The sequence below is a fragment of the Palaemon carinicauda genome, chromosome 45, assembly GCF_036898095.1.
Source record: "Palaemon carinicauda isolate YSFRI2023 chromosome 45, ASM3689809v2, whole genome shotgun sequence".
NCBI lineage: Eukaryota > Metazoa > Arthropoda > Malacostraca > Decapoda > Palaemonidae > Palaemon > Palaemon carinicauda.
The window spans coordinates 23,900,444-23,926,378 of NC_090769.1; the positions used below are offsets into that span (position 1 = coordinate 23,900,444).

At 39.0% G+C, this 25,935-nt stretch overlaps 1 protein-coding gene across 1 annotated transcript in view; it reads left to right on the top strand.

Moving 5' to 3' along the window:
- Window positions 1-20,131: 20,131 nt before the first annotated feature.
- LOC137634853 (uncharacterized) overlaps window positions 20,132-25,935 on the top strand; it is a 33,644-nt gene continuing 27,840 nt past the window's right edge. The window contains exons 1-2 of the mRNA XM_068367406.1: window positions 20,132-20,183; window positions 21,173-24,934. Coding sequence (XP_068223507.1) covers window positions 20,132-20,183; window positions 21,173-24,934 — 3,814 coding nt within the window. The remainder of the gene's footprint in view (window positions 20,184-21,172; window positions 24,935-25,935) is intronic.

Consider the following 25,935-nt stretch of genomic DNA (forward strand, 5'->3'; position numbering starts at 1 on the left):
TGAACGCCAGACTAGATTTCGAACACCGCTCAAACTCGTCAGTTCCTTTGGTCGCTCGAATTTCACCATCCTTGTGAGCTAAGGATGGGGAGTTTAGGAGACCCTATAGATCTACCTGCTGAGTCCTCAGCAGCCATTGCCAGTCCTTCCTTGGTCCTAGCTCGGGTGGAGAGGGGGCTTTGTCACTGACCATATATGTGTATGCATATATATATATAAATATATATATATATATATATACATAGGCCTATGTATGTGTATGTATATATATATATATATATATATATATATATATATATATATATATACACATATGTATATATATATATATATATATATATATATATATATATATATATATATATATATATATATACATATGTATATGTATAAATATATATATATATGTATATATATATATATATATATATATATATATATATATATATATATATATATAGCATCTAGGGCATTGTCCAGCTCGATAGGGCAATGTCACTGTTCCTTGCCTCTGCCATTCATAAGAGGCATTTAAACCTTTAAAAATGGGAAATGGGAATCGTAATACGACGAAATGTGATTACTCTTCAGAGAAATCTCTTAATCTCTGATAAGTATAATGGAATTTCCTTCAGAGGACACGTTATACTGAAAGACGTCGCACTTGCTTCTTCTGCATTTGTCCACATGATAAAGAAACAGCACAAGTGATTCTTTATCAAGGAACACTGCATACTAAAACAAGTGAGACTTCTTCCCTCAGCTGAGTCCATCTTGTAGATTATTCCCTATTACCTGGAAGGCTGGAATACATTTAAGCTTGACAGCTTGTCTCTCAGTTGCTCTCAATCCAGAAAGTCCTTTGATACTATAAACAAGCCCAAAAACTTTTCTTCCACTACTCCAGTATAATGGAATTTCCATCAGAGGACACGTTATGCTAAAAGACGTAGCACTTACTTCTTCTGCATCTGTCCACATGATAAAGAAACAGTACAGGTGAATCTTTATCAAGGAACACTGCATACTGAAATAAGTGAGACTCCTTCCCTCTGCTGAGTCCATCTTGTACATTATTCCCTATTACCTGGAAGGCTGGAATACATTTAAGCTTGACAGCTTGTCTCTCAGTTGCTCTCGATCCAGAAAATCCTTTGATACTATAAAAAAGCCCAAAAACTTTTCTTCCACAACTCCAGTATAATGGAATTTTCTTCAGAGGACACGTTATACTAAAAGACGTAGCACTTACTTCTTCTGCATTTGTCCACATGATAAAGAAACAGTACAAGTGATTCTTTATCAAGGAACACTGCATACTAAAACAAGTGAGACTTCTTCCCTCTGCTGAGTCCATCTTGTAGATTATTCCCTATTACCTGGAAGGCTGGGAATATATTTCAGTTTGACAGCTTGTCTCTCAGTTGTTCTTGATCCAGAAAATCCTTTGATACTATAAACAAGCACACAAACTTTTCTTCCATTACTCCAGTATAATGGAATTTCCTTCAGAGGACACGTTATACTAAAAGACGCCACAATTGCTTCTTCTGCATTTGTCCACATGATAAAGAAACAGTACAAGTGATTCTTTATCAAGAAACACTGCATACTAAAACAAGTGAGATTTCTTCCCTCTGCTGAGCCCATCTTGTAGATTATTCCCTATTCCCTATTACCTGGAAGGCTGGAATACATTTAAGCTTGAAAACTTGTCTCTCAGTTGCTCTCAATCCAGAAAGTCCTTAGATACTATAAACAAGTCCAAAACCCTTTCTTCCACTACTTTAGTATAATGGAATTTCCTTCAGAGGACATGTTATACTAAAAGACATAGCACTTGCTTCTTCTGCATTTGTCCACATGATAAAGAGATTGCAGATGTGAATCTTTATCAAGGAACACTGCATACTGAAATAAGTGAGACTTCTTCCCTTTGCTGAGCCCATCTTGTAGATTATTCCCTATTACCTGGAAGGCTGGAATATATCTAAGCTTGACAGCTTGTCTCTCAGTTGTTCTCGATCCAGAAAATCCTCAGATACAATAAACCCGCCCACAAACTTTTCTTCCACTACTCCAGTATAATGGAATTTCCTTCAAAGAACACGTTATATCAAAAGACGTCACACTTGCTTCTTCTGCATCTGTCCACATGATAAAGAAACAGTACAAGTGATTCTTTATCAAGGAACACTGCATACTAAAACAAGTGAGATTTCTTCCCTCTGCTGAGCCCATCTTGTAGATTATTCCCTATTACCTGGAAGGCTGGAATACATTTAAGCTTGACAGCTTGTCTCTCAGTTGTTCTCGATCCAGAAATTCCTCTGATACTATAAACAAGCCCAAAAACTTTTCTTCCACTACTCCAGTATAATGGAATTTCCTTCAGAGAACACGTTATATCAAAAGACGTCACACTTGCTTCTTCTGCATTTGTCCACATGATAAAGAAACAGTACAGGTGAATCTTTATCAAGGAACACTGCATACTAAAACAAGTGAGACTTCTTCCCTCTGCTGAGTCCATCTTGTAGATTATTCCCTATTACCTGGAAGGCTGGGAATATATTTCAGTTTGACAGCTTGTCTCTCAGTTGTTCTCGATCCAGAAAATCCTTTGATACTATAAACAAGCCCAAAAACTTTTCTTCCACTACTCCAGTATAATGGAATTTCCTTCAGAGGACACGTTATACTAAAAGACGCCACACTTACTTCTGCATTTGTCCACATGATAAAGAGATTGCAGAGGTGAATCTTTATCAAGGAACACTGCATACTGAAATAAGTGAGACATCTTCCCTCTGCTGAGTCCATCTTGTAGATTATTCCCCATTACCTGGAAGGCTGGAATATATTTCAGCTTGACAGCTCTTCTCTAAGTTGCTCTCGATCCAGAAAGTCCTTTGATACTATAAACAAGCCCAAAAACTTTTCTTCCACTACTCCAGTATAATGGAATTTCCTTCAGAGAACACGTTATATCAAAAGACGTCACACTTGCTTCTTCTGCATTTGTCCACATGATAAAGAAACAGTACAGGTGAATCTTTATCAAGGAACACTGCATACTGGAATAAGTGAGACTTCTTCCCTTTGCTGAGCCCATCTTGTAGATTATTCCCTATTACCTGGAAGGCTGGAATACATTTAAGCTTGATAGCTTGTCTCTCAGTTGTTCTCGATCCAGAAAGTCCTTTGATACTATAAACAAGCCCAAAAACTTTTCTTCCACTACTCCAGTATAATGGAATTTCCTTCAGAGAACACGTTATATCAAAAGACGTCACACTTGCTTCTTCTGCATTTGTCCACATGATAAAGAAACAGTACAGGTGAATCTTTATCAAGGAACACTGCATACTGAAATAAGTGAGACTTCTTCCCTCTGCTGAGTCCATCTTGTAGATTATTCCCTATTACCTGGAAGGCTGGAATACATTTAAGCTTGACAGCTTGTCTCTCAGTTGCTCTCGATCCAGAAAATCCTTTGATACTATAAACAAGCCCAAAAACTTTTCTTCCACAACTCCAGTATAATGGAATTTTCTTCAGAGAACACGTTATGCTAAAAGACGTTGCACTTGCTTCTTCTGCATTTGTCCACATGATAAAGAAACAGTACAGGTGAATCTTTATCAAGGAACACTGCATACTAAAACAAGTGAGACTTCTTCCCTCTGCTAAGTCCATCTTGTAGATTATTCCCTATTACCTGGAAGGCTGGGAATATATTTCAGTTTGACAGCTTGTCTCTCAGTTGTTCTCGATCCAGAAAATCCTTTGATACTATAAACAAGCACACAAACTTTTCTTCCACTACTCCAGTATAATGGAATTTCCTTCAGAGAACACGTTATATCAAAAGACGTCACACTTGCTTCTTCTGCATCTGTCCACATGATAAAGAAACAGTACAAAAATTCTTTATCAAGGAACACTGCATACTAAAACAAGTGAGATTTCTTCCCTCTGCTGAGCCCATCTTGTAGATTATTCCCTATTACCTGGAAGGCTGGAATACATTTAAGCTTGAAAACTTGTCTCTCAGTTGCTCTCAATCCAGAAAGTCCTTAGATACTATAAACAAGTCCAAAAACCTTTCTTCCACTACTCCAGTATAATGGAATTTCCTTCAGAGGACACATTATACTAAAAGACATAGCACTTACTTCTGCATTTGTCCACATGATAAAGAGATTGCAGAGGTGAATCTTTATCAAGGAACACTGCATACTGAAATAAGTGAGATTTCTTCCCTCTGCTGAGTCCATCTTGTAGATTATTCCCCATTACCTGGAAGGCTGGAATATATTTCAGCTTGACAGCTTGTCTCTCAGTTGCTCTCGATCCAGAAAGTCCTTTGATACTATAAACAAGCCCAAAAACTTTTCTTCCACTACTCCAGTATAATGGAATTTCCTTCAGAGGACACGTTATACTAAAAGACGTAGCAATACTTCTTCTGCATTTGTCCACATGACAAAGAAACAGTACAAGTGAATCTTTATCAAGGAACACTGCATACTGAAATAAGTGAGACTTCTTCCCTTTGCTGAGTCCATCTTGTAGATTATTCCCTATTACCTGGAAGGCTGGGAATATATTTCAGTTTGACAGCTTGTCTCTCAGTTGTTCTCGATTCAGAAAATACTTTGATACTATAAACAAACCCAAAAACTTTTCTTCCACCACTCCAGTATAATGGAATTTCCTTCAGAGGACACGTTATACTAAAAGACATCGCACTTGCTTCTTCTGCATTTGTCCACGTGATAAAGAAACAGTACAAGTGATTCTTTATCAAGGAACACTGCATAATAAAACAAGTGAGACTTCTTCCCTCAGCTGAGTCCATCTTGTAGATTATTCCCTATTACCTGGAAGGCTGGAATACATTTAAGCTTGAAAACTTGTCTCTCAGTTGCTCTCAATCCAGAAAGTCCTTAGATACTATAAACAAGTCCAAAAACCTTTTTTCCACTACTCCAGTATAATGGAATTTCCTTCAGAGGACACGTTATACTAAAAGACGTAGCACTTACTTCTTCTGCATTTGTCCACATGATAAAGAAACAGTACAGGTGATTCTTTATCAAGGAACACTGCATACTGAAATAAGTGAAACTTATTCCCTCTGCTGAGTCCATCTTGTAGATTATTCCCTATTACCTGGAAGGCTGGAATACATTTAAGCTTGACAGCTTGTCTCTCAGTTTTTCTCGATCCAGAAAGTCCTTTGATACTATAAACAAGCCCAAAAACTTTTCTTCCACTACTCCAGTATAATGGAATTTCCTTCAGAGGACACGTTATACTAAAAGACGTAGCACTTACTTCTTCTGCATTTGTCCACATGACAAAGAAACAGTACAGGTGAATCATTATCAAGGAACACTGCATACTGAAATAAGTGAGACTTCTTCCCTTTGCTGAGTCCATCTTGTAGATTATTCCCTATTACCTGGAAGGCTGGGGATATATTTCAGTTTGACAGCTTGTCTCTCAGTTGTTCTCGATTCAGAAAATCCTTTGATACTATAAACAAACCCAAAAACTTTTCTTCCACCACTCCAGTATAATGGAATTTCCTTCAGAGGACACGTTATACTAAAAGACATCGCACTTGCTTCTTCTGCATTTGTCCACATGATAAAGAAACAGTACAAGTGATTTTTTATCAAGGAACACTGCATAATAAAACAAGTGAGACTTCTTCCCTCCGCTGAGTCCATCTTGTACATTATTCCCTATTATCTGGAAGGCTGGAATACATTTAAGCTTGAAAACTTGTCTCTCAGTTGCTCTCAATCCAGAAAGTCCTTAGATACTATAAACAAGTCCAAAAACCTTTCTTCCACTACTCCAGTATAACGGAATTTCCTTCAGAGGACACGTTATACTAAAAGACGCCACAATTGCTTCTTCTGCATTTGTCCACATGATAAAGAAACAGTACAGGTGATTCTTTATCAAGGAACACTGCATACTGAAATAAGTGAAACTTATTCCCTCTGCTGAGTCCATCTTGTAGATTATTCCCTATTAACTGGAAGGCTGGAATACATTTAAGCTTGACAGCTTGTCTCTCAGTTTTTCTCGATCCAGAAAGTCCTTTGATACTATAAACAAGCCCAAAAACTTTTCTTCCACTACTCCAGTATAATGGAATTTCCTTCAGAGGACACGTTATACTAAAAGACGCCACACTTGCTTCCTCTGCATTTGTCCACATGATAAAGAAACAGTACGTTATTCTTTATCAATGAACACTGCATACTAAAACAAGTGAGACTTCTTCCCTCTGCTGAGTCCATCTTGTAGATTATTCCTTATTACCTGGAAGGCTGGAAAACATTTAAGCTTGAAAGCTTGTCTCTCAGTTGCTCTCGATCCAGAAAGTCCTTAGATACTATAAACAAGTCCAAAAACTTTTCTTCCACTACTCCAGTTTCATGGAATTTCCTTCAGAGGACACGTTATACTAAAAGACATCGCCCTTGCTTCTTCTGCATTTGTCCACATGATAAAGAAACAGTACAAGTGATTCTTTATCAAGGAACACTGCATAATAAAACAAGTGAGACTTCTTCCCTCTGCTGAGTCCATCTTGTAGATTATTCCCTATTACCTGGAAGGCTGGGAATATATTTCAGTTTGACAGCTTGTCTCTCAGTTGCTCTAGATCCAGAAAGTCCTTAGATACTATAAACAATTCCAAAAACTTTTCTTCCACTACTCCAGTTTCATGGAATTTCCTTCAGAGGACACGTTATACTAAAAGACGTCGCACTTGCTTCTTCTGCATTTGTCCACATGATAAGGAAACAGTACAAGTGATTCTTTATCAAGGAACACTGCATAATAAAACAAGTGAGACTTCTTCCCTCTGCTGAGTCCATCTTGTAGATTATTCCCTATTACCTGGAAGGCTGGAATATATTACAGCTTGACAGCTTGTCTCTCAATTGCTCTCGATCCAGAATGTCCTTATATACTATAAACAAGCCTACAAACTTTTCTTCCACTACTCCAGTATAATGGAATTTCCTTCAGAGGACACGTTATACTAAAAGACGTCGCCCTTGCTTCTTCTGCATTTGTCCACATGATAAAGAAACAGTACAAGTGATTCTTTATCAAGGAACACTGCATACTAAAACAAGTGAGACTTCTTCCCTTTGCTGAGCCCATCTTGTAGATTATTCCCTATTACCTGGAAGGCTGGAATATATTTCAGCTTGACAGCTTATCTCTCAGTTGTTCTCGATCCAGAAAATCCTCAGATATTATAAACCCGCCCACAAACTTTTCTTCCACTACTCCAGTATAATGGAATTTCCTTCAGAGAACACGTTATATCAAAAGACGACACACTTGCTTCTTCTGCATCTGTCCACATGATAAGGAAACAGTACAAGTGATTCTTTATCAAGGAACACTGCATACTAAAACAGTGAGACTTCTTCCCTCTGCTGAGGCCATCTTGTAGATTATTCCCTATTACCTGGAAGGCTGGGAATATATTTCAGTTTGACAGCTTGTCTCTCAGTTGTTCTCGATCCAGAAAATCCTTTGATACTATAAACAAGCCCAAAAACTTTTCTTCCACTACTCCAGTATAATGGAATTTCCTTCAGAAGACACATTATACTAAAAGACGTCGCACTTGCTTCTTCTGCATTTGTCCACATGATAAGGAAACAGTTCAAGTGATTCTTTATCAAGGAACACTGCATACTAAAACAAGTGAGACTTCTTCCCTCTGCTGAGTCCATCTTGTAGATTATTCCCTATTACCTGGAAGGCTGGAATATATTTCAGCTTGACAGCTTGTCTCTCAATTGCTCTCGATCCAGAAAGTCCTTATATACTATAAACCAGCCCACAAACTTTTCTTCCACTACTCCAGTATAATGGAAGTTCCTTCAGAGTACACGTTATACTAAAAGACATAGCACTTGCTTTTTCTGCATTTGTCCACATGATAAGGAAACAGTACAAGTGATTCTTTATCAAGGAACACTGCATAATAAAAAAAGTGAGACTTCTTCCCTTTGCTGAGCCCATCTTGAAGATTATTCCCTATTACCTGGAAGGCTGGAATATATTTCAGCTTGACAGCTTGTCTCTCAGTTGCTCTCGATCTAGAAAATCCTCAGATACTATAAACCCGCCCACAAACTTTTCTTCCACTACTCCAGTATAATGGAATTTCCTTCAGAGAACACGTTATATCAAAAGACGTCACACTTGCTTCTTCTGCATCTGTCCACATGATAAGGAAACAGTACAAGTGATTCTTTATCAAGGAACACTGCATACTAAAACAGTGAGACTTCTTCCCTCTGCTGAGGCCATCTTGTAGATTATTCCCTATTACCTGGAAGGCTGGGAATATATTTCAGTTTGACAGCTTGTCTCTCAGTTGTTCTCGATCCAGAAAATCCTTTGATACTATAAACAAGCCCAAAAACTTTTCTTCCACTACTCCAGTATAATGGAATTTCCTTCAGAAGACACGTTATACTAAAAGACGTCGCACTTGCTTCTTCTGCATTTGTCCACATGATAAGGAAACAGTACAAGTGATTCTTTATCAAGGAACACTGCATACTAAAACAAGTGAGACTTCTTCCCTCTGCTGAGTCCATCTTGTAGATTATTCCCTATTACCTGGAAGGCTGGAATATATTTCAGCTTGACAGCTTGTCTCTCAGTTGCTCTCGATCCAGAAAGTCCTTATATACTATAAACCAGCCCACAAACTTTTCTTCCACTACTCCAGTATAATGGAAGTTCCTTCAGAGTACACGTTATACTAAAAGACATAGCACTTGCTTTTTCTGCATTTGTCCACATGATAAGGAAACAGTAAAAGTGATTCTTTATCAAGGAACACTGCATAATAAAAAGAGTGAGACTTCTTCCCTTTGCTGAGCCCATCTTGAAGATTATTCCCTATTACCTGGAAGGCTGGAATATATTTCAGCTTGACAGCTTGTCTCTCAGTTGCTCTCCATTTAAAAAGTCCTTAAGATACTATAAAGAAGCCCACAAACTTTTCTTCCACTACTCCAGTATAATGGAATTTACTTCAGAAGACACGTTATAATAAAAGACATCGCACTTGCTTCTTCTGCAATTGTCCACATGATAAACAAACAGTACAGGTGAATCTTTATCAAGGAACACTGCATAATAAAACAAGTGAGACTTCTTCCCTCTGCTGAGTTTATCTTGTAGATTATTCTCTATTACCTGGAAGGCTGGAATACATAGTTGCTCTCGATCCAGAAAGTCCTTAGATACTAGAAACAGGCCCACAAACTTTTATTCCACTACTTCAGTATAATGGAATTTCCTTCAGAGGACACGTTATACTAAAAGACGTCGCACTTGCTTCTTCTGCATTTGTCCACATGATAAAGAAACAGTACAAGTGATTCTTTATCAAGGAACACTGCATACTAAAACAGTGAGACTTCTTCCCTCTGCTGAGGCCATCTTGTAGATTATTCCCTATTACCTGGAAGGCTGGAATACATTTAAGCTTGACAGCTTGTCTCTCAGTTGCTCTCGATCCAGAAAGTCCTTAGACACTATAAACATGCCCAAAAACTTTTCTTCCACTACAGTATAATGGAATTTCCTTCAGAGGACACGTTATACTAAAAGACCTAGCACTTGCTTCTTCTGCATTTGTCCACATGATAAGGAAACAGTACAAGTGATTCTTTATCAAGGAACACTGCATACTAAAACAAGTGAGACTTCTTCCCTTTGCTGAGCCCATCTTGTAGATTATTCCCTATTACCTGGAAGGCTGGAATACATTTAAGCTTGATAGCTTGTCTCAGTTGTTCTCGATCCAGAAAATCCTTTGATACTATAAACAAGCCCAAAAACTTTTCTTCCACTACTCCAGTATAATGGAATTTCCTTCAGAGGACACGTTATACTAAAAGACGTCGCACTTGCTTTTTCTGCATTTGTCCACATGATAAAGAAACAGTACAGGTGAATCTTTATCAAGGAACACTGCATACTAAAACAAGTGAGACTTCTTCCCTCTGCTGAGTCCATCTTATAGGTTATTCCTTCTGACCTGGAAGGCTGAAATAAATTTCAGTTTGACACTTTGTCTCATTTGCTCTCGATCCAGAAAATCCTTTGATACTATAAACAAGCCCACAACCTTTTCTTCCACTACTCCAGTATAATGGAATTTCCTTCAGAGGACACGTTATACTAAAAGACGTAGCACTTGCTTCTTCTGCATTTGTCCACATGATAAAGAAACAGTACAGGTGAATCTTTATCAAGGAACACTGCATACTAAAACAAGTGAGACTTCTTCCCTCTGCTGAGTCCATCTTGTAGGTTATTCCTTCTGACCTGGAAGGCTGAAATAAATTTCAGTTTGACACTTTGTCTCAGTTGCTCTCGATCCAGAAAATCCTGATACTATAAACAAACCCACAACCTTTTCTTCCACTACTCCAGTAAAATGGAATCTTCTTTAGGGTACACAGCATACTAAAAGACTTCACACTTGTTTCTTCTGCATTTGCCCACATGATAAAGAAACAGTACAGGTGAATCTTTATCAAGGAACAATGCATACTAAAACAAGTGAGACTTCTTCCCTCTGCTGAGTCCATCTTGTAGGTTATTCCTTCTGACCTGGAAGGCTGAAATAAATTTCAGTTTGACACTTTATCTCAGTTGCTCTCGATCCAGAAAATCCTTTGATACTATAAACAAGCCCACCACCTTTTCTTCCACTACTCCAGTAAAATGGAATCTTCTTTAGGGTACACAGCATACTAAAAGACTTCACACTTGTTTCTTCAGCATTTGCCCACATGATAAAGAAACAGTACAGGTGAATCTTTATCAAGGAACACTGCATACTAAAACAAGTGAGACTTCTTCCCTCTGCTGAGTCCATCTTGTAGGTTATTCCTTCTGACCTGGAAGGCTGAAATAAATTTCAGTTTGACACTTTGTCTCAGTTGCTCTCGATCCAGAAAATCCGTAGATACTATAAACAAACCCACAACCTTTTCTTCCACTACTCCAGTAAAATGGAATCTTCTTTAGGGTACACAGCATACTAAAAGACTTCACACTTGTTTCTTCTGCATTTGCCCACATGATAAAGAAACAGTACAGGTGAATCTTTATCAAGGAACAATGCATACTAAAACAAGTGAGACTTCTTCCCTCTGCTGAGTCCATCTTGTAGGTTATTCCTTCTGACCTGGAAGGCTGAAATAAATTTCAGTTTGACACTTTGTCTCATCTGCTCTCGATCCAGAAAATCCTCAGATACTATAAACAAGCCCACAACCTTTTCTTCCACTACTCCAGTAAAATGGAATCTTCTCCAAGGTACACAGCATACTAAAAGACTTCACACTTGTTTCTTCTGCATTTGCCCACATGATAAAGAAACAGTACAGGTGAATCTTTATCAAGGAACACTGCATACTAAAACAGTGAGACTTCTTCCCTCTGCTGAGGCCATCTTGTAGATTATTCCCTATTACCTGGAAGGCTGGAATACATTTAAGCTTGACAGCTTGTCTCTCAGTTGCTCTCGATCCAGAAAGTCCTTAGACACTATAAACATGCCCAAAAACTTTTCTTCCACTACTCCAGTATAATGGAATTTCCTTCAGAGGACATGTTATACTAAAAGACCTAGCACTTGCTTCTTCTGCATTTGTCCACATGATAAAGAAACAGTACAGGTGAATCTTTATCAAGGAACACTGCATACTAAAACAAGTGAGACTTCTTCCCTCTGCTGAGTCCATCTCGTAGGTTATTCCTTCTGACCTGGAAGGCTGAAATAAATTTCAGTTTGACACTTCGTCTCATCTGCTCTCGATCCAGAAAATCCTCAGATACTATAAACAAGCCCACAACCTTTTCTTCCACTACTCCAGTAAAATGGAATCTTCTCCAGGGTACACAGCATACTAAAAGACTTCACACTTGTTTCTTCTGCATTTGCCCACATGATAAAGAAACAGTACAGGTGAATCTTTATCAAGGAACACTGCATACTAAAACAAGTGAGACTTCTTCCCTCTGCTGAGTCCATCTCATAGGTTATTCCTTCTGACCTGGAAGGCTGAAATAAATTTCAGTTTGACACTTTGTCTCATCTGCTCTCGATCCAGAAAATCCTCAGATACTATAAACAAGCCCACAACCTTTTCTTCCACTACTCCAGTAAAATGGAATCTTCTCCAGGGTACACAGCATACTAAAAGACTTCACACTTGTTTCTTCTGCATTTGCCCACATGATAAAGAAACAGTACAGGTGAATCTTTATCAAGGAACACTGCATACTAAAACAAGTGAGACTTCTTCCCTCTGCTGAGTACATCTTGTAGGATATTCCTTCTGACCTGGAAGGCTGAAATAAATTTCAGTTTGACACTTTGTCTCAGTTGCTCTCGATCCAGAAAATCCTTAGATACTATAAACAAGCCCATAACCTTTTCTTCCACTACTCCAGTAAAATGGAATCTTCTTTAGGGTACACAGCATACTAAAAGACTTCACACTTGTTTCTTCTGCATTTGCCCACATGATAAAGAAACAGTACAAGTGAATCTTTATCAAGGAACAATGCATACTAAAACAAGTGAGACTTCTTCCCTCTGCTGAGTCCATCTTGTAGGTTATTCCTTCTGACCTGGAAGGCTGAAATAAATTTCAGTTTGACACTTTGTCTCAGTTGCTCTCGATCCAGAAAACCCTTTCTTCCACTACTTTAGTATAATGGAATTTCCTTCAGAGGACATGTTATACTAAAAGACATAGCACTTGTTTCTTCTGCATTTGCCCACATGATAAAGAAACAGTACAGGTGAATCTTTATCAAGGAACATTGCATACTGGAACAAGTGAGACATTCCCAGCTGCTGATTCTATCTTGAAAATTATTCCTTTTGACATTGAAGGTTGGGATACACTGGGTATTGACCATATTTCTCTCTATGTCTCTTGATCTAGAAGGTACATATCTTTTTTATATTCTCCAAATCTTTCTGTTTCTTATTATTTAGGTCTTTCTGAATCTCCTCCTTCTTTCCCTTCTCACTTTCCTTCTTCTTCTTCCTGTTATTCTGGTCTTTTTGAATCTGCTCCTTCTTTCCCTTCTCACTTTCCTTCTTCTTGTTATTCTGGTCTTTCTGAATCTGCTCCTTCTCTCGCTTCTCACTTTCCTTCTTCTTCTTGTCATTCTGGTCTTTCTGAATCTGCTCCTTCTTTCTATTTTCACTTTCCTTCTTCTTCTTGTCATTCTGGTCTTTCTGAATCTGCTCCTTCTTTCCCTTCTCACTTTCCTTCTTCTTCTTCCTGTCATTCTGGTCTTTTTTAATCTGCTCCTTCTTTCCCTTCTCACTTTCCTTCTTCTTCTTCCTGTCATTCTGGTCTTTTTGAATCTGCTCCTTCTTTCCCTTCTCACTTTCCTTCTTCTTCTTCCTGTCATTCTGGTCTTTTTGAATCTGCTCCTTCTTTCCCTTCTCACTTTCCTTCTTCTTCTTCCTGTCATTCTGGTCTTTTTGAATCTGCTCCTTCTTTCCCTTCTCACTTTCCTTCTTCTTCTTCCTGTCATTCTGGTCTTTTTGAATCTGCTCCTTCTTTCCCTTCTCACTTTCCTTCTTCTTCTTCCTGTCATTCTGGTCTTTTTGAATCTGCTCCTTCTTTCCCTTCTCACTTTCCTTCTTCTTCTTCCTGTCATTCTGGTCTTTTTTAATCTGCTCCTTCTTTCCCTTCTCACTTTCCTTCTTCTTCTTCCTGTCATTCTGGTCTTTTTGAATCTGCTCCTTCTTTCCCTTCTCACTTTCCTTCTTCTTCTTCCTGTCATTCTGGTCTTTTTGAATCTGCTCCTTCTTTCCCTTCTCACTTTCCATCTTCTTCTTGTTATTCTGGTCTTTCTGAACTTGCTCCTTCTTTCCCTTCTCACTTTCCTTCCTCTTGTTATTCTGGTCTTTCTGAACTTGCTCCTTCTTTCCCTTCTCACTTTCCATCTTCTTCTTGTTATTCTGGTCTTTCTGAACTTGCTCCTTCTTTCCCTTCTCACTTTCCATCTTCTTCTTGTTATTCTGGTCTTTCTGAACTTGCTCCTTCTTTCCCTTTTCACTTTCCTTCTTCTTGTTATTCTGGTCTTTCTGAACTTGCTCCTTCTTTCCCTTCTCACTTTCCATCTTCTTCTTGTTATTCTGGTCTTTCTGAACTTGCTCCTTCTTTCCCTTCTCACTTTCCATCTTCTTCTTGTTATTCTGGTCTTTCTGAACTTGCTCCTTCTTTCCCTTCTCACTTTCCATCTTCTTCTTGTTATTCTGGTCTTTCTGAACTTGCTCCTTCTTTCCCTTTTCACTTTCCTTCTTCTTGTTATTCTGGTCTTTCTGAACTTGCTCCTTCTTTCCCTTCTCACTTTCCATCTTCTTATTGTTATTCTGGTCTTTCTGAACTTGCTCCTTCTTTCCCTTCTCACTTTCCATCTTCTTCTTGTTATTCTGGTCTTTCTGAACTTGCTCCTTCTTTCCCTTCTCACTTTCCATCTTCTTCTTGTTATTCTGGTCTTTCTGAACTTGCTCCTTCTTTCCCTTCTCACTTTCCTTCCTCTTGTTATTCTGGTCTTTCTGAACTTGCTCCTTCTTTCCCTTCTCACTTTCCATCTTCTTCTTGTTATTCTGGTCTTTCTGAACTTGCTCCTTCTTTCCCTTCTCACTTTCCATCTTCTTCTTGTTATTCTGGTCTTTCTGAACTTGCTCCTTCTTTCCCTTCTCACTTTCCATCTTCTTCTTGTTATTCTGGTCTTTCTGAACTTGCTCCTTCTTTCCCTTCTCACTTTCCATCTTCTTCTTGTTATTCTGGTCTTTCTGAACTTGCTCCTTCTTTCCCTTCTCACTTTCCATCTTCTTCTTGTTATTCTGGTCTTTCTGAACTTGCTCCTTCTTTCCCTTCTCACTTTCCTTCCTCTTGTTATTCTGGTCTTTCTGAACTTGCTCCTTTCCCTTCTCACTTTCCATCTTCTTCTTGTTATTCTGGTCTTTCTGAACTTGCTCCTTCTTTCCCTTTTCACTTTCCTTCTTCTTGTTATTCTGGTCTTTCTGAACTTGCTCCTTCTTTCCCTTCTCACTTTCCATCTTCTTCTTGTTATTCTGGTCTTTCTGAACTTGCTCCTTCTTTCCCTTTTCACTTTCCTTCTTCTTGTTATTCTGGTCTTTCTGAACTTGCTCCTTCTTTCCCTTCTCACTTTCCATCTTCTTCTTGTTATTCTGGTCTTTCTGAACTTGCTCCTTCTTTCCCTTCTCACTTTCCATCTTCTTCTTGTTATTCTGGTCTTTCTGAACTTGCTCCTTCTTTCCCTTCTCACTTTCCATCTTCTTCTTGTTATTCTGGTCTTTCTGAACTTGCTCCTTCTTTCCCTTCTCACTTTCCATCTTCTTCTTGTTATTCTGGTCTTTCTGAACTTGCTCCTTCTTTCCCTTCTCACTTTCCTTCCTCTTGTTATTCTGGTCTTTCTGAACTTGCTCCTTCTTTCCCTTCTCACTTTCCATCTTCTTCTTGTTATTCTGGTCTTTCTGAACTTGCTCCTTCTTTCCCTTCTCACTTTCCATCTTCTTCTTGTTATTCTGGTCTTTCTGAACTTGCTCCTTCTTTCCCTTCTCACTTTCCATCTTCTTCTTGTTATTCTGGTCTTTCTGAACTTGCTCCTTCTTTCCCTTCTCACTTTCCTTCCTCTTGTTATTCTGGTCTTTCTGAACTTGCTCCTTCTTTCCCTTCTCACTTTCCATCTTCTTCTTGTTATTCTGGTCTTTCTGAACTTGCTCCTTCTTTCCCTTCTCACTTTCCATCTTCTTCTTGTTATTCTGGTCTTTCTGAACTTGCTCCTTCTTTCCCTTCTCACTTTCCATCTTCTTCTTGTTATTCTGGTCTTTCTGAACTTGCTCCTTCTTTCCCTTCTCACTTTCCTTCCTCTTGTTATTCTGGTCTTTCTGAACTTGCTCCTTCTTTCCCTTCTCACTTTCCATCTTCTTCTTGTTATTCTGGTCTTTCTGAACTTGCTCCTTCTTTCCCTTTTCACTTTCCTTCTTCTTGTTATTCTGGTCTTTCTGAACTTGCTCCTTCTTTCCCTTCTCACTTTCCATCTTCTTCTTGTTATTCTGGTCTTTCTGAACTTGCTCCTTCTTTCCCTTTTCACTTTCCTTCTTCTTGTTATTCTGGTCTTTCTGAACTTGCTCCTTCTTTCCCTTCTCACTTTCCATCTTCTTCTTGTTATTCTGGTCTTTCTGAACTTGCTCCTTCTTTCCCTTCTCACTTTCCATCTTCTTCTTGTTATTCTGGTCTTTCTGAACTTGCTCCTTCTTTCCCTTCTCACTTTCCATCTTCTTCTTGTTATTCTGGTCTTTCTGAACTTGCTCCTTCTTTCCCTTCTCACTTTCCATCTTCTTCTTGTTATTCTGGTCTTTCTGAACTTGCTCCTTCTTTCCCTTCTCACTTTCCTTCCTCTTGTTATTCTGGTCTTTCTGAACTTGCTCCTTCTTTCCCTTCTCACTTTCCATCTTCTTCTTGTTATTCTGGTCTTTCTGAACTTGCTCCTTCTTTCCCTTCTCACTTTCCATCTTCTTCTTGTTATTCTGGTCTTTCTGAACTTGCTCCTTCTTTCCCTTCTCACTTTCCTTCCTCTTGTTATTCTGGTCTTTCTGAACTTGCTCCTTCTTTCCCTTCTCACTTTCCATCTTCTTCTTGTTATTCTGGTCTTTCTGAACTTGCTCCTTCTTTCCCTTCTCACTTTCCATCTTCTTCTTGTTATTCTGGTCTTTCTGAACTTGCTCCTTCTTTCCCTTTTCACTTTCCTTCTTCTTGTTATTCTGGTCTTTCTGAACTTGCTCCTTCTTTCCCTTCTCACTTTCCATCTTCTTATTGTTATTCTGGTCTTTCTGAACTTGCTCCTTCTTTCCCTTCTCACTTTCCATCTTCTTCTTGTTATTCTGGTCTTTCTGAACTTGCTCCTTCTTTCCCTTCTCACTTTCCATCTTCTTCTTGTTATTCTGGTCTTTCTGAACTTGCTCCTTCTTTCCCTTCTCACTTTCCATCTTCTTCTTGTTATTCTGGTCTTTCTGAACTTGCTCCTTCTTTCCCTTTTCACTTTCCTTCTTCTTGTTATTCTGGTCTTTCTGAACTTGCTCCTTCTTTCCCTTCTCACTTTCCATCTTCTTATTGTTATTCTGGTCTTTCTGAACTTGCTCCTTCTTTCCCTTCTCACTTTCCATCTTCTTCTTGTTATTCTGGTCTTTCTGAACTTGCTCCTTCTTTCCCTTTTCACTTTCCTTCTGATTCTTGTTATTCTGGTTTCCATTCTTTCTCTTTTTCTCCTGCAAATACTCTTCTATCAAAACATCGTATATCTCCCGTTCTCTTAAAATATCATTTTGAAGTCTTTCGATTTCCACATTCTTTCTCCACTTTTGTCTAGCCCTGTGTTTGTCAAGTCTCCTGAGAGAATGCTCTATATTTACATTTTCTTTCCGTAGTTTTTTATTTTCTCTTCTCATTTCTGCTATTTCCCTTTTTAGTCCCTCTTCATGAATGGAGGCACTTTTATCTTTCTCATTTTTGTTATTATGCTTTTTATGAACCCGCTCCCTATCCTTCTTTTTCCTGTTTTTATTTTTTTTCTGAATCTCTCTCTTTCCATTCTGCCTCACCTTCTCCTGCGAATACAATCCTAGCAAACGATCATTTATATCCTTTTCTCTTAAAAGCTCATTTTCAAGTCTATTGATTTCCTTGTCCATTTTTCTCATTTTCAATTCCACGTACCGTTCAAATCTCCTGAGAACACTCTTTAAATGCATATGTTCATCCAGCAGGTTTTGATTTTTACTTCTCAATTTCGCCAACTTTCTTTTTAGTTCTTCTTCACGAATGGAGGCACATTTATCCTTCTGATTCTTGTTATTCTGCTTTTTGTGAATCTGTTCCCTCCCGTTCTCTCTCTCCTCCTGATTCATTCTATTCGTTTTTCTATTCTCCTCCTCTCCATTCTCACTATCCTTCTTTTTCTTGTTATTCTGCCTTTCCTGAATTTGCTCCTTCTTTTCATTCTCACTATCCTTCTTCTTATTCCCTTTTTTGTGAATTTGGTCCTTTCCATTCTCACTATCCTCCTTATTCATTCTACTCGTTCTCTGATTCTCCTCCTCGTATTCCATCAGTTTTCTTTCCTTAGGCACATAAACAATGACCTCACCACAATTCCTTGAGATGGGTATGTCACGGATGAAATTCCGTATGCTATGCATTAGGTCGAGGGCCCAGGCTAGATAACACCTGGCGCAATTAAACCTTAAACGAAAGATATCTAAGGGCCTATATAAACAGGTCTCGTCTGTTACCATGGGAACATGAATTTGTTCATATGGCCTCGCGAGAGTAAATACTTTAAAGCATTCATGTCCCTCACTTACCTTACCTCGTTCGTTCGTTTGTTTTAGATTAACCATGTACCTGGTATAGCCCCCAGGTTCGTAAAAAGCCTTTCCTCCTTGACTTGAAATTTCTATACCATCATTGCATTCGTATATGTTATAGTATCCATTGACTGACTGGCCCCTTCTCGTCTTTTCCAGAGAGTTTTTCGACGTTTTCTCAATCCTCTCCCAGTTTGTTATCCTTTCCATTGTTTCTTGTCGCTCTTTGTTTGCCTTTACGTTACTATTCCATTTCTTATTCTTTTTTAATTTTCCATTCTTCTTTCTCTTCCTCTTCTCCTTATTCTTTAGCGTCTCCTTCTTTTCAGTAAACTTCTCTTCCTCTTTCTTATTCTTCTTCTTATTCTTTTCAATGTTATTGGCCTTTTTACTGCCATTTTTCTCTTCATTCTTTTTTCGTTTTTTCTCCGTTTCCTTCTCCTTTGTCCCTTCAAGATTTAAATCTTTTCCTAACATTTTTATTTTTCTAATACAGTTTAATTGTCCCTTATGCTGGACCACATTGGTGTTGTCTTTGCTTGCCCTAGCACCACCTAAAATGTTCCTCTCCAAATGACATTTCAAAAATGGATCTTCGAAATTTGCATCACTTCCTAACATTTTTATTTTTCTAATACAGTTTAATTGTCCCTTATGCTGGACCACATTGGTGTTGTCTTTGCTTGCCCTAGCACCACCTAAAATGTTTTTCTCCAAATGACATTTCAGAATCTCACCCAAGTGAGGCTGGGCGGCGGCCTTCTTCCCCCAGTGTTCATCTAAACCAAGTTTGACGTTTCTCCAGCCACCGCATTTTGCAATGCTGCTCTTTACATCAGAACAATTCAAAAACTCATTCCCATACAGGCCGTATACATGCCCTTCCAAATCTCCAACAATTTTTCCACTCTTCCCATTATCCTTGTGTAAGTTCCCTTGCAAATAACTCATAGTGCATTGTCTGTAGGTATCGTAAGTAAACGTAATAACATAAACAACGCCAAATATAGTTTTTGATACTATGAACAACACAGAACTCTTTAGTAAATATGACATTCTTAACGATATAGAGTTCATTCACCAGTCATAATAATGAATTCTTAAAAAGAGTCTTCATTGACTCCGGGTTCGACTCCAAATTGTCTTTCATCGACAATAGGAAATAATGAGAGAGAGAGAGAGAGAGAGAGAGAGAGAGAGAGAGAGAGAGAGAGAGAGAGAGAGAGAGAGTGTGTGTGTGCCGGAGCCTGGAGACATTTTGCAGAGCCCAGAGCCAAAAAGACTTCAGGCAAGAATGCTTCGAGAGAGAGAGAGAGAGAGAGAGAGAGAGAGAGAGAGAGAGGAGAGAGAGAGAGAGAGTGTGTGTGTGTGTGTGCGTGTTTGCAATAATAGTGATATTGAAATTCCATTGCGAAATTGGACAATTGTGGCAACGTCAAGCCAGAGGATGTTGCTGCCATTCAACTCTACTGGCGTACGAAGTTTATGAAGACGTCAAAAGGACCTCTCTCTCTCTCTCTCTCTCTCTCTCTCTCTCTCTCTCTCTCTCTCTCTCTCTCTCTCTCTCTCTCTCTCTCTCCGGTCATTAGAATAGAAAAGAATTTTCATAAAGTCAAAATGAACGAACAAAAAAAGAATAAAATCCTGGAAGAGAACAATAATCTTCAGCGTAACAGTTTTCTTTCCCGCAGGAACCACTTTGAAGATTTCTGTCAACTCCTTTTGCTGTCTTCGCAGAGACACGAAGGGTCTTTCGGAGCCTTGTCAGGAATGCATTCAACATTATTTCCCGTAGTCAATAAAAGATTCAAACAGGCTCTCTCTCTCTCTCTCTCTCTCTCTCTCTCTCTCTCTCTCTCTCTCTCTCTCTCTCTCTCTCTCTCTCCGATCATTAGAATAGTAAAGAATTTTCATAAAGTCGAAATGAACGAAGAATATAAAACATTCAAATCCTGGAAAAAATCAAAAGTCTTCAGCGCAGCAGTTCCCTTTTCCGCCGAAGCCTCTGAAGATTTCTGTCGACTCCTTTTGCTGTTTTCGCAGAGACACGAAGGATCTCTCTCTCTCTCTCTCTCTCTCTCTCTCTCTCTCTCTCTCTCTCTCTCTCTCTCTCTCTCTCTCTCTCTCTCTTTTCTCTCTCTCTCTCTCTCTCTCTCTCTCTCCGGTCATAAGAAAAGAAAAGAATTATCAAAAATAAAGTCAGAATGAACGAACAAAAAAAAAAAGATTAAAATCCTGGAAAAGAACAATAATCTTCAGCATAGCAGTTTTCTTTCCCGCAGGAACCACTTTGAAGATTTCTGGCACCTCCTTTTGCTGTCTTCGCAGAGACACGAAGGGTCTTTCGGAGCCTTCTCTCTCTCTCTCTCTCTCTCTCTCTCTCTCTCTCTCTCCTCTCTCTCTCTCTCTCTCTCTCTCTCTCTCTCTCTCTCTCTCTGCCATCTATTTTTTAAAGAATATAAGTGATTGCGGTGCTATGATAGCTAGTACTCAGTATGTATTTCATATATAGTGAATTGTTTTTATTGTCTATGTTTATCTTTGCTCGGCTAGCAGGAATTAGGCGTGATACATATATTTATAATGTTGAAAATGGCCGTGATAATTCACGGATTAAGGATTTTATTCGTTATTTAATTGTGTGCGCCTGCTTTACAGCACCGTGTCTTTTGCCGGTGCTTGTGAGCTTTGATGTTGTTTATAACGTTACATCCAGGAAAAAGCCAAGTGAAAATGATACTTTGAAAAATCACTTGGAAAACCTGCTTTGGAGCATTCAAGAATTCAACTCGCAGCTACTAAATGAGGATAGTCCCGACAACAAATTATTCCCTGGACAGGAGGACGAGGATTTAAGCAACGTAGGGGATGTATTTGAATCCCCAGAAGACCATGGAGAGACACAAGAGCCAACTGAAAATGATACTTTGAAAAATCGCTTGGAAAACCTGCTTTGGAGGATTCAAGAATTCAACTCGCAGCTACTAAATGAGGATAGTTTCGACAACACATTATTCCCTGGACAGGAGGACGAGGATTTAAGCAACGTAGGGGATGTATTTGAATCCCCAGAAGACCATGGAGAGACACAAGAGCCAAGAGAAAATTATTCTTGGCAAAATCACTTGGAAAACCTGCTTTGGAGCATTCAAGAATTCAACTCGCAGCTACTAAATGAGGATAGTTTCGACAACAAATTATTCCCTGGACAGGAGGACGAGGATTTAAGCAACGTAGGGGATGTATTTGAATCCCCAGAAGACCATGGAGAGACACAAGAGCCAACTGAAAATGATACTTTGAAAAATCGCTTGGAAAACCTGCTTTGGAGGATTCAAGAATTCAACTCGCAGCTACTAAATGAGGATAGTTTCGACAACACATTATTCCCTGGACAGGAGGACGAGGATTTAAGCAACGTAGGGGATGTATTTGAATCCCCAGAAGACCATGGAGAGACACAAGAGCCAACTGAAAATGATACTTTGAAAAATCGCTTGGAAAACCTGCTTTGGAGGATTCAAGAATTCAACTCGCAGCTACTAAATGAGGATAGTTTCGACAACACATTATTCCCTGGACAGGAGGACGAGGATTTAAGCAACGTAGGGGATGTATTTGAATCCCCAGAAGACCATGGAGAGACACAAGAGCCAACTGAAAATGATACTTTGAAAAATCGCTTGGAAAACCTGCTTTGGAGGATTCAAGAATTCAACTCGCAGCTACTAAATGAGGATAGTTTCGACAACACATTATTCCCTGGACAGGAGGACGAGGATTTAAGCAACGTAGGGGATGTATTTGAATCCCCAGAAGACCATGGAGAGACACAAGAGCCAACTGAAAATGATACTTTGAAAAATCGCTTGGAAAACCTGCTTTGGAGGATTCAAGAATTCAACTCGCAGCTACTAAATGAGGATAGTTTCGACAACACATTATTCCCTGGACAGGAGGACGAGGATTTAAGCAACGTAGGGGATGTATTTGAATCCCTAGAAGACCATGGAGAGACACAAGAGCCAACTGAAAATGATACTTTGAAAAATCGCTTGGAAAACCTGCTTTGGAGGATTCAAGAATTCAACTCGCAGCTACTAAATGAGGATAGTTTCGACAACACATTATTCCCTGGACAGGAGGACGAGGATTTAAGCAACGTAGGGGATGTATTTGAATCCCCAGAAGACCATGGAGAGACACAAGAGCCAACTGAAAATGATACTTTGAAAAATCGCTTGGAAAACCTGCTTTGGAGGATTCAAGAATTCAACTCGCAGCTACTAAATGAGGATAGTTTCGACAACACATTATTCCCTGGACAGGAGGACGAGGATTTAAGCAACGTAGGGGATGTATTTGAATCCCCAGAAGACCATGGAGAGACACAAGAGCCAACTGAAAATGATACTTTGAAAAATCGCTTGGAAAACCTGCTTTGGAGGATTCAAGAATTCAACTCGCAGCTACTAAATGAGGATAGTTTCGACAACACATTATTCCCTGGACAGGAGGACGAGGATTTAAGCAACGTAGGGGATGTATTTGAATCCCCAGAAGACCATGGAGAGACACAAGAGCCAACTGAAAATGATACTTTGAAAAATCGCTTGGAAAACCTGCTTTGGAGGATTCAAGAATTCAACTCGCAGCTACTAAATGAGGATAGTTTCGACAACACATTATTCCCTGGACAGGAGGACGAGGATTTAAGCAACGTAGGGGATGTATTTGAATCCCCAGAAGACCATGGAGAGACACAAGAGCCAACTGAAAATGATACTTTGAAAAATCGCTTGGAAAACCTGCTTTGGAGGATTCAAGAATTCAACTCGCAGCTACTAAATGAGGATAGTTTCGACAACACATTATTCCCTGGACAGGAGGACGAGGATTTAAGCAACGTAGGGGATGTATTTGAATCCCCAGAAGACCATGGAGAGACACAAGAGCCAACTGAAAATGATACTTTGAAAAATCGCTTGGAAAACCTGCTTTGGAGGATTCAAGAATTCAACTCGCAGCTACTAAATGAGGATAGTTTCGACAACACATTATTCCCTGGACAGGAGGACGAGGATTTAAGCAACGTAGGGGATGTATTTGAATCCCCAGAAGACCATGGAGAGACACAAGAGCCAACTGAAAATGATACTTTGAAAAATCGCTTGGAAAACCTGCTTTGGAGGATTCAAGAATTCAACTCGCAGCTACTAAATGAGGATAGTTTCGACAACACATTATTCCCTGGACAGGAGGACGAGGATTTAAGCAACGTAGGGGATGTATTTGAATCCCCAGAAGACCATGGAGAGACACAAGAGCCAACTGAAAATGATACTTTGAAAAATCGCTTGGAAAACCTGCTTTGGAGGATTCAAGAATTCAACTCGCAGCTACTAAATGAGGATAGTTTCGACAACACATTATTCCCTGGACAGGAGGACGAGGATTTAAGCAACGTAGGGGATGTATTTGAATCCCCAGAAGACCATGGAGAGACACAAGAGCCAACTGAAAATGATACTTTGAAAAATCGCTTGGAAAACCTGCTTTGGAGGATTCAAGACTTCAACTCGCAGCTACTAAATGAGGATAGTCCCGACAACAAATTATTCCCTGGACAGGAGGACGAGGATTTAAGCAACGTAGGGGATGTATTTGAATCCCCAGAAGACCATGGAGAGACACGAGTGCCAAGGGAAAATTATTCTTGGCAAAATCACTTGGAAAACCTGCTTTGGAGCATTCAAGACTTCTACTCGCAGCTACTAAATGAGGATAGTCCCGACAACAAATTATTCCCTGGACAGGAGGACGAGGATTTAAGCAACGTAGGGGATGTATTTGAATCCCCAGAAGACCATGGAGAGACACGAGAGCCAAGTGAAAATTATTCTTGGCAAAAATGCTTCAAAGACCTGCCTTTGATGATTCAAAATCAGTTCTCCAAGGAGCTACAAGAGGAGGAGATAGACGACAAGCCGGGACAATGCACCGTATATTTCAAAAAGAAATATAACAACGAAACTTGGTTGCTCAAGCCCCTACACCCGCTCTTTCGTAAGTTTAATGTAATGCATTTCTGCTTAGAATTTGAGTGGGAAGATGGCAGAAGACGCTACTTTGCTGGAATATACAAGAAGGATGAAAAAAATGTCAAGTGGGGATTACCAGTCTACAGGAAAAACTTCGACCCAGAGAGAGGATTCAGGATGGAAGAATTCTACATACCGGACTTAGACCCTAAAACTCTCTGGGAAAGGATTCGAGAGGTTTTTCACCCCGCTAATTTAAAGCCCTACGATTTCTTAAATAATAGTTGCCAGACAATGGCCAATGAATTATTGAAAACGTTTGGGTTTGACATTTCGGAGTACGTAGCCGAGGTTCCAGACCCTTTAGTTGGCATTGTCGGTAAAATATTGAGACCGTTTGTGTAAATGCTCCACACTAGCGTAGGACACGGCCCTTGCCAGCTCACTCCAAGGACGGAAGGGAAAAAGTGAGCTGAAGTGTAGGGACACAGGATCTTGCACTTCAATATTTGCGGAAGAAGAAGAAAAAAAAAAAAAAAAAAAAAAAAAAAAAAAAAAAAAAAAAAAAAAAAAAAAAAAAAAAGGGAAGGAGGGAGGGTCGTGGGAACCATGCCTGCAAAATTGATAGTAGGCAAAACCCACCTGAAGAGCCCTTTGGTCAGGGCGAAACCCTAATATATGTCTCAGTAATAGTAGTAGTAATGATCACACACACACACACACACACACACACACATATATATATATATATATATATATATATATATATATATATATATATATATATATATATATTTGGGCTCAAACCATGACGTCCTGATGGAAGGTTCCTTCAGTAGTTTCCTTGGGTATATTTAACTACAGGGATATTCCCAGAGAATTAAACTAAAGGTTATCACAGAATTCTAACTTCTGGTGCGATTACCCTAAAGGTTTCCCTCTAGGATATCGTATATCAACAGGGGACATATGTATTAACACGCCACATAGCTATCTGCACCCTGAAGGAACCTTCCATCAGGACGTCATAGCTATCTCACCCAAAAATAGATTTTTCGCTTCGCTCAAAATCCGTTATATATGCATAGATAGATAGATATATATATATATATATATATTATATTATATATATATATATATATATATATATATATATATACGCACACACACACACACACACACATATATATATATATATATATATATATATATATATACACATATACACACACATACACACATACATATATACATATATATATATCTTCAGTGAAGGCAGCAACAGCCAGTAATGAACACAAATTTCATGGTATGGATAGGGAAAGAGTTGTTCAAATTGTCCTTTTTTTATTATTCCCAACGTTTCGTGATTCTTAATCA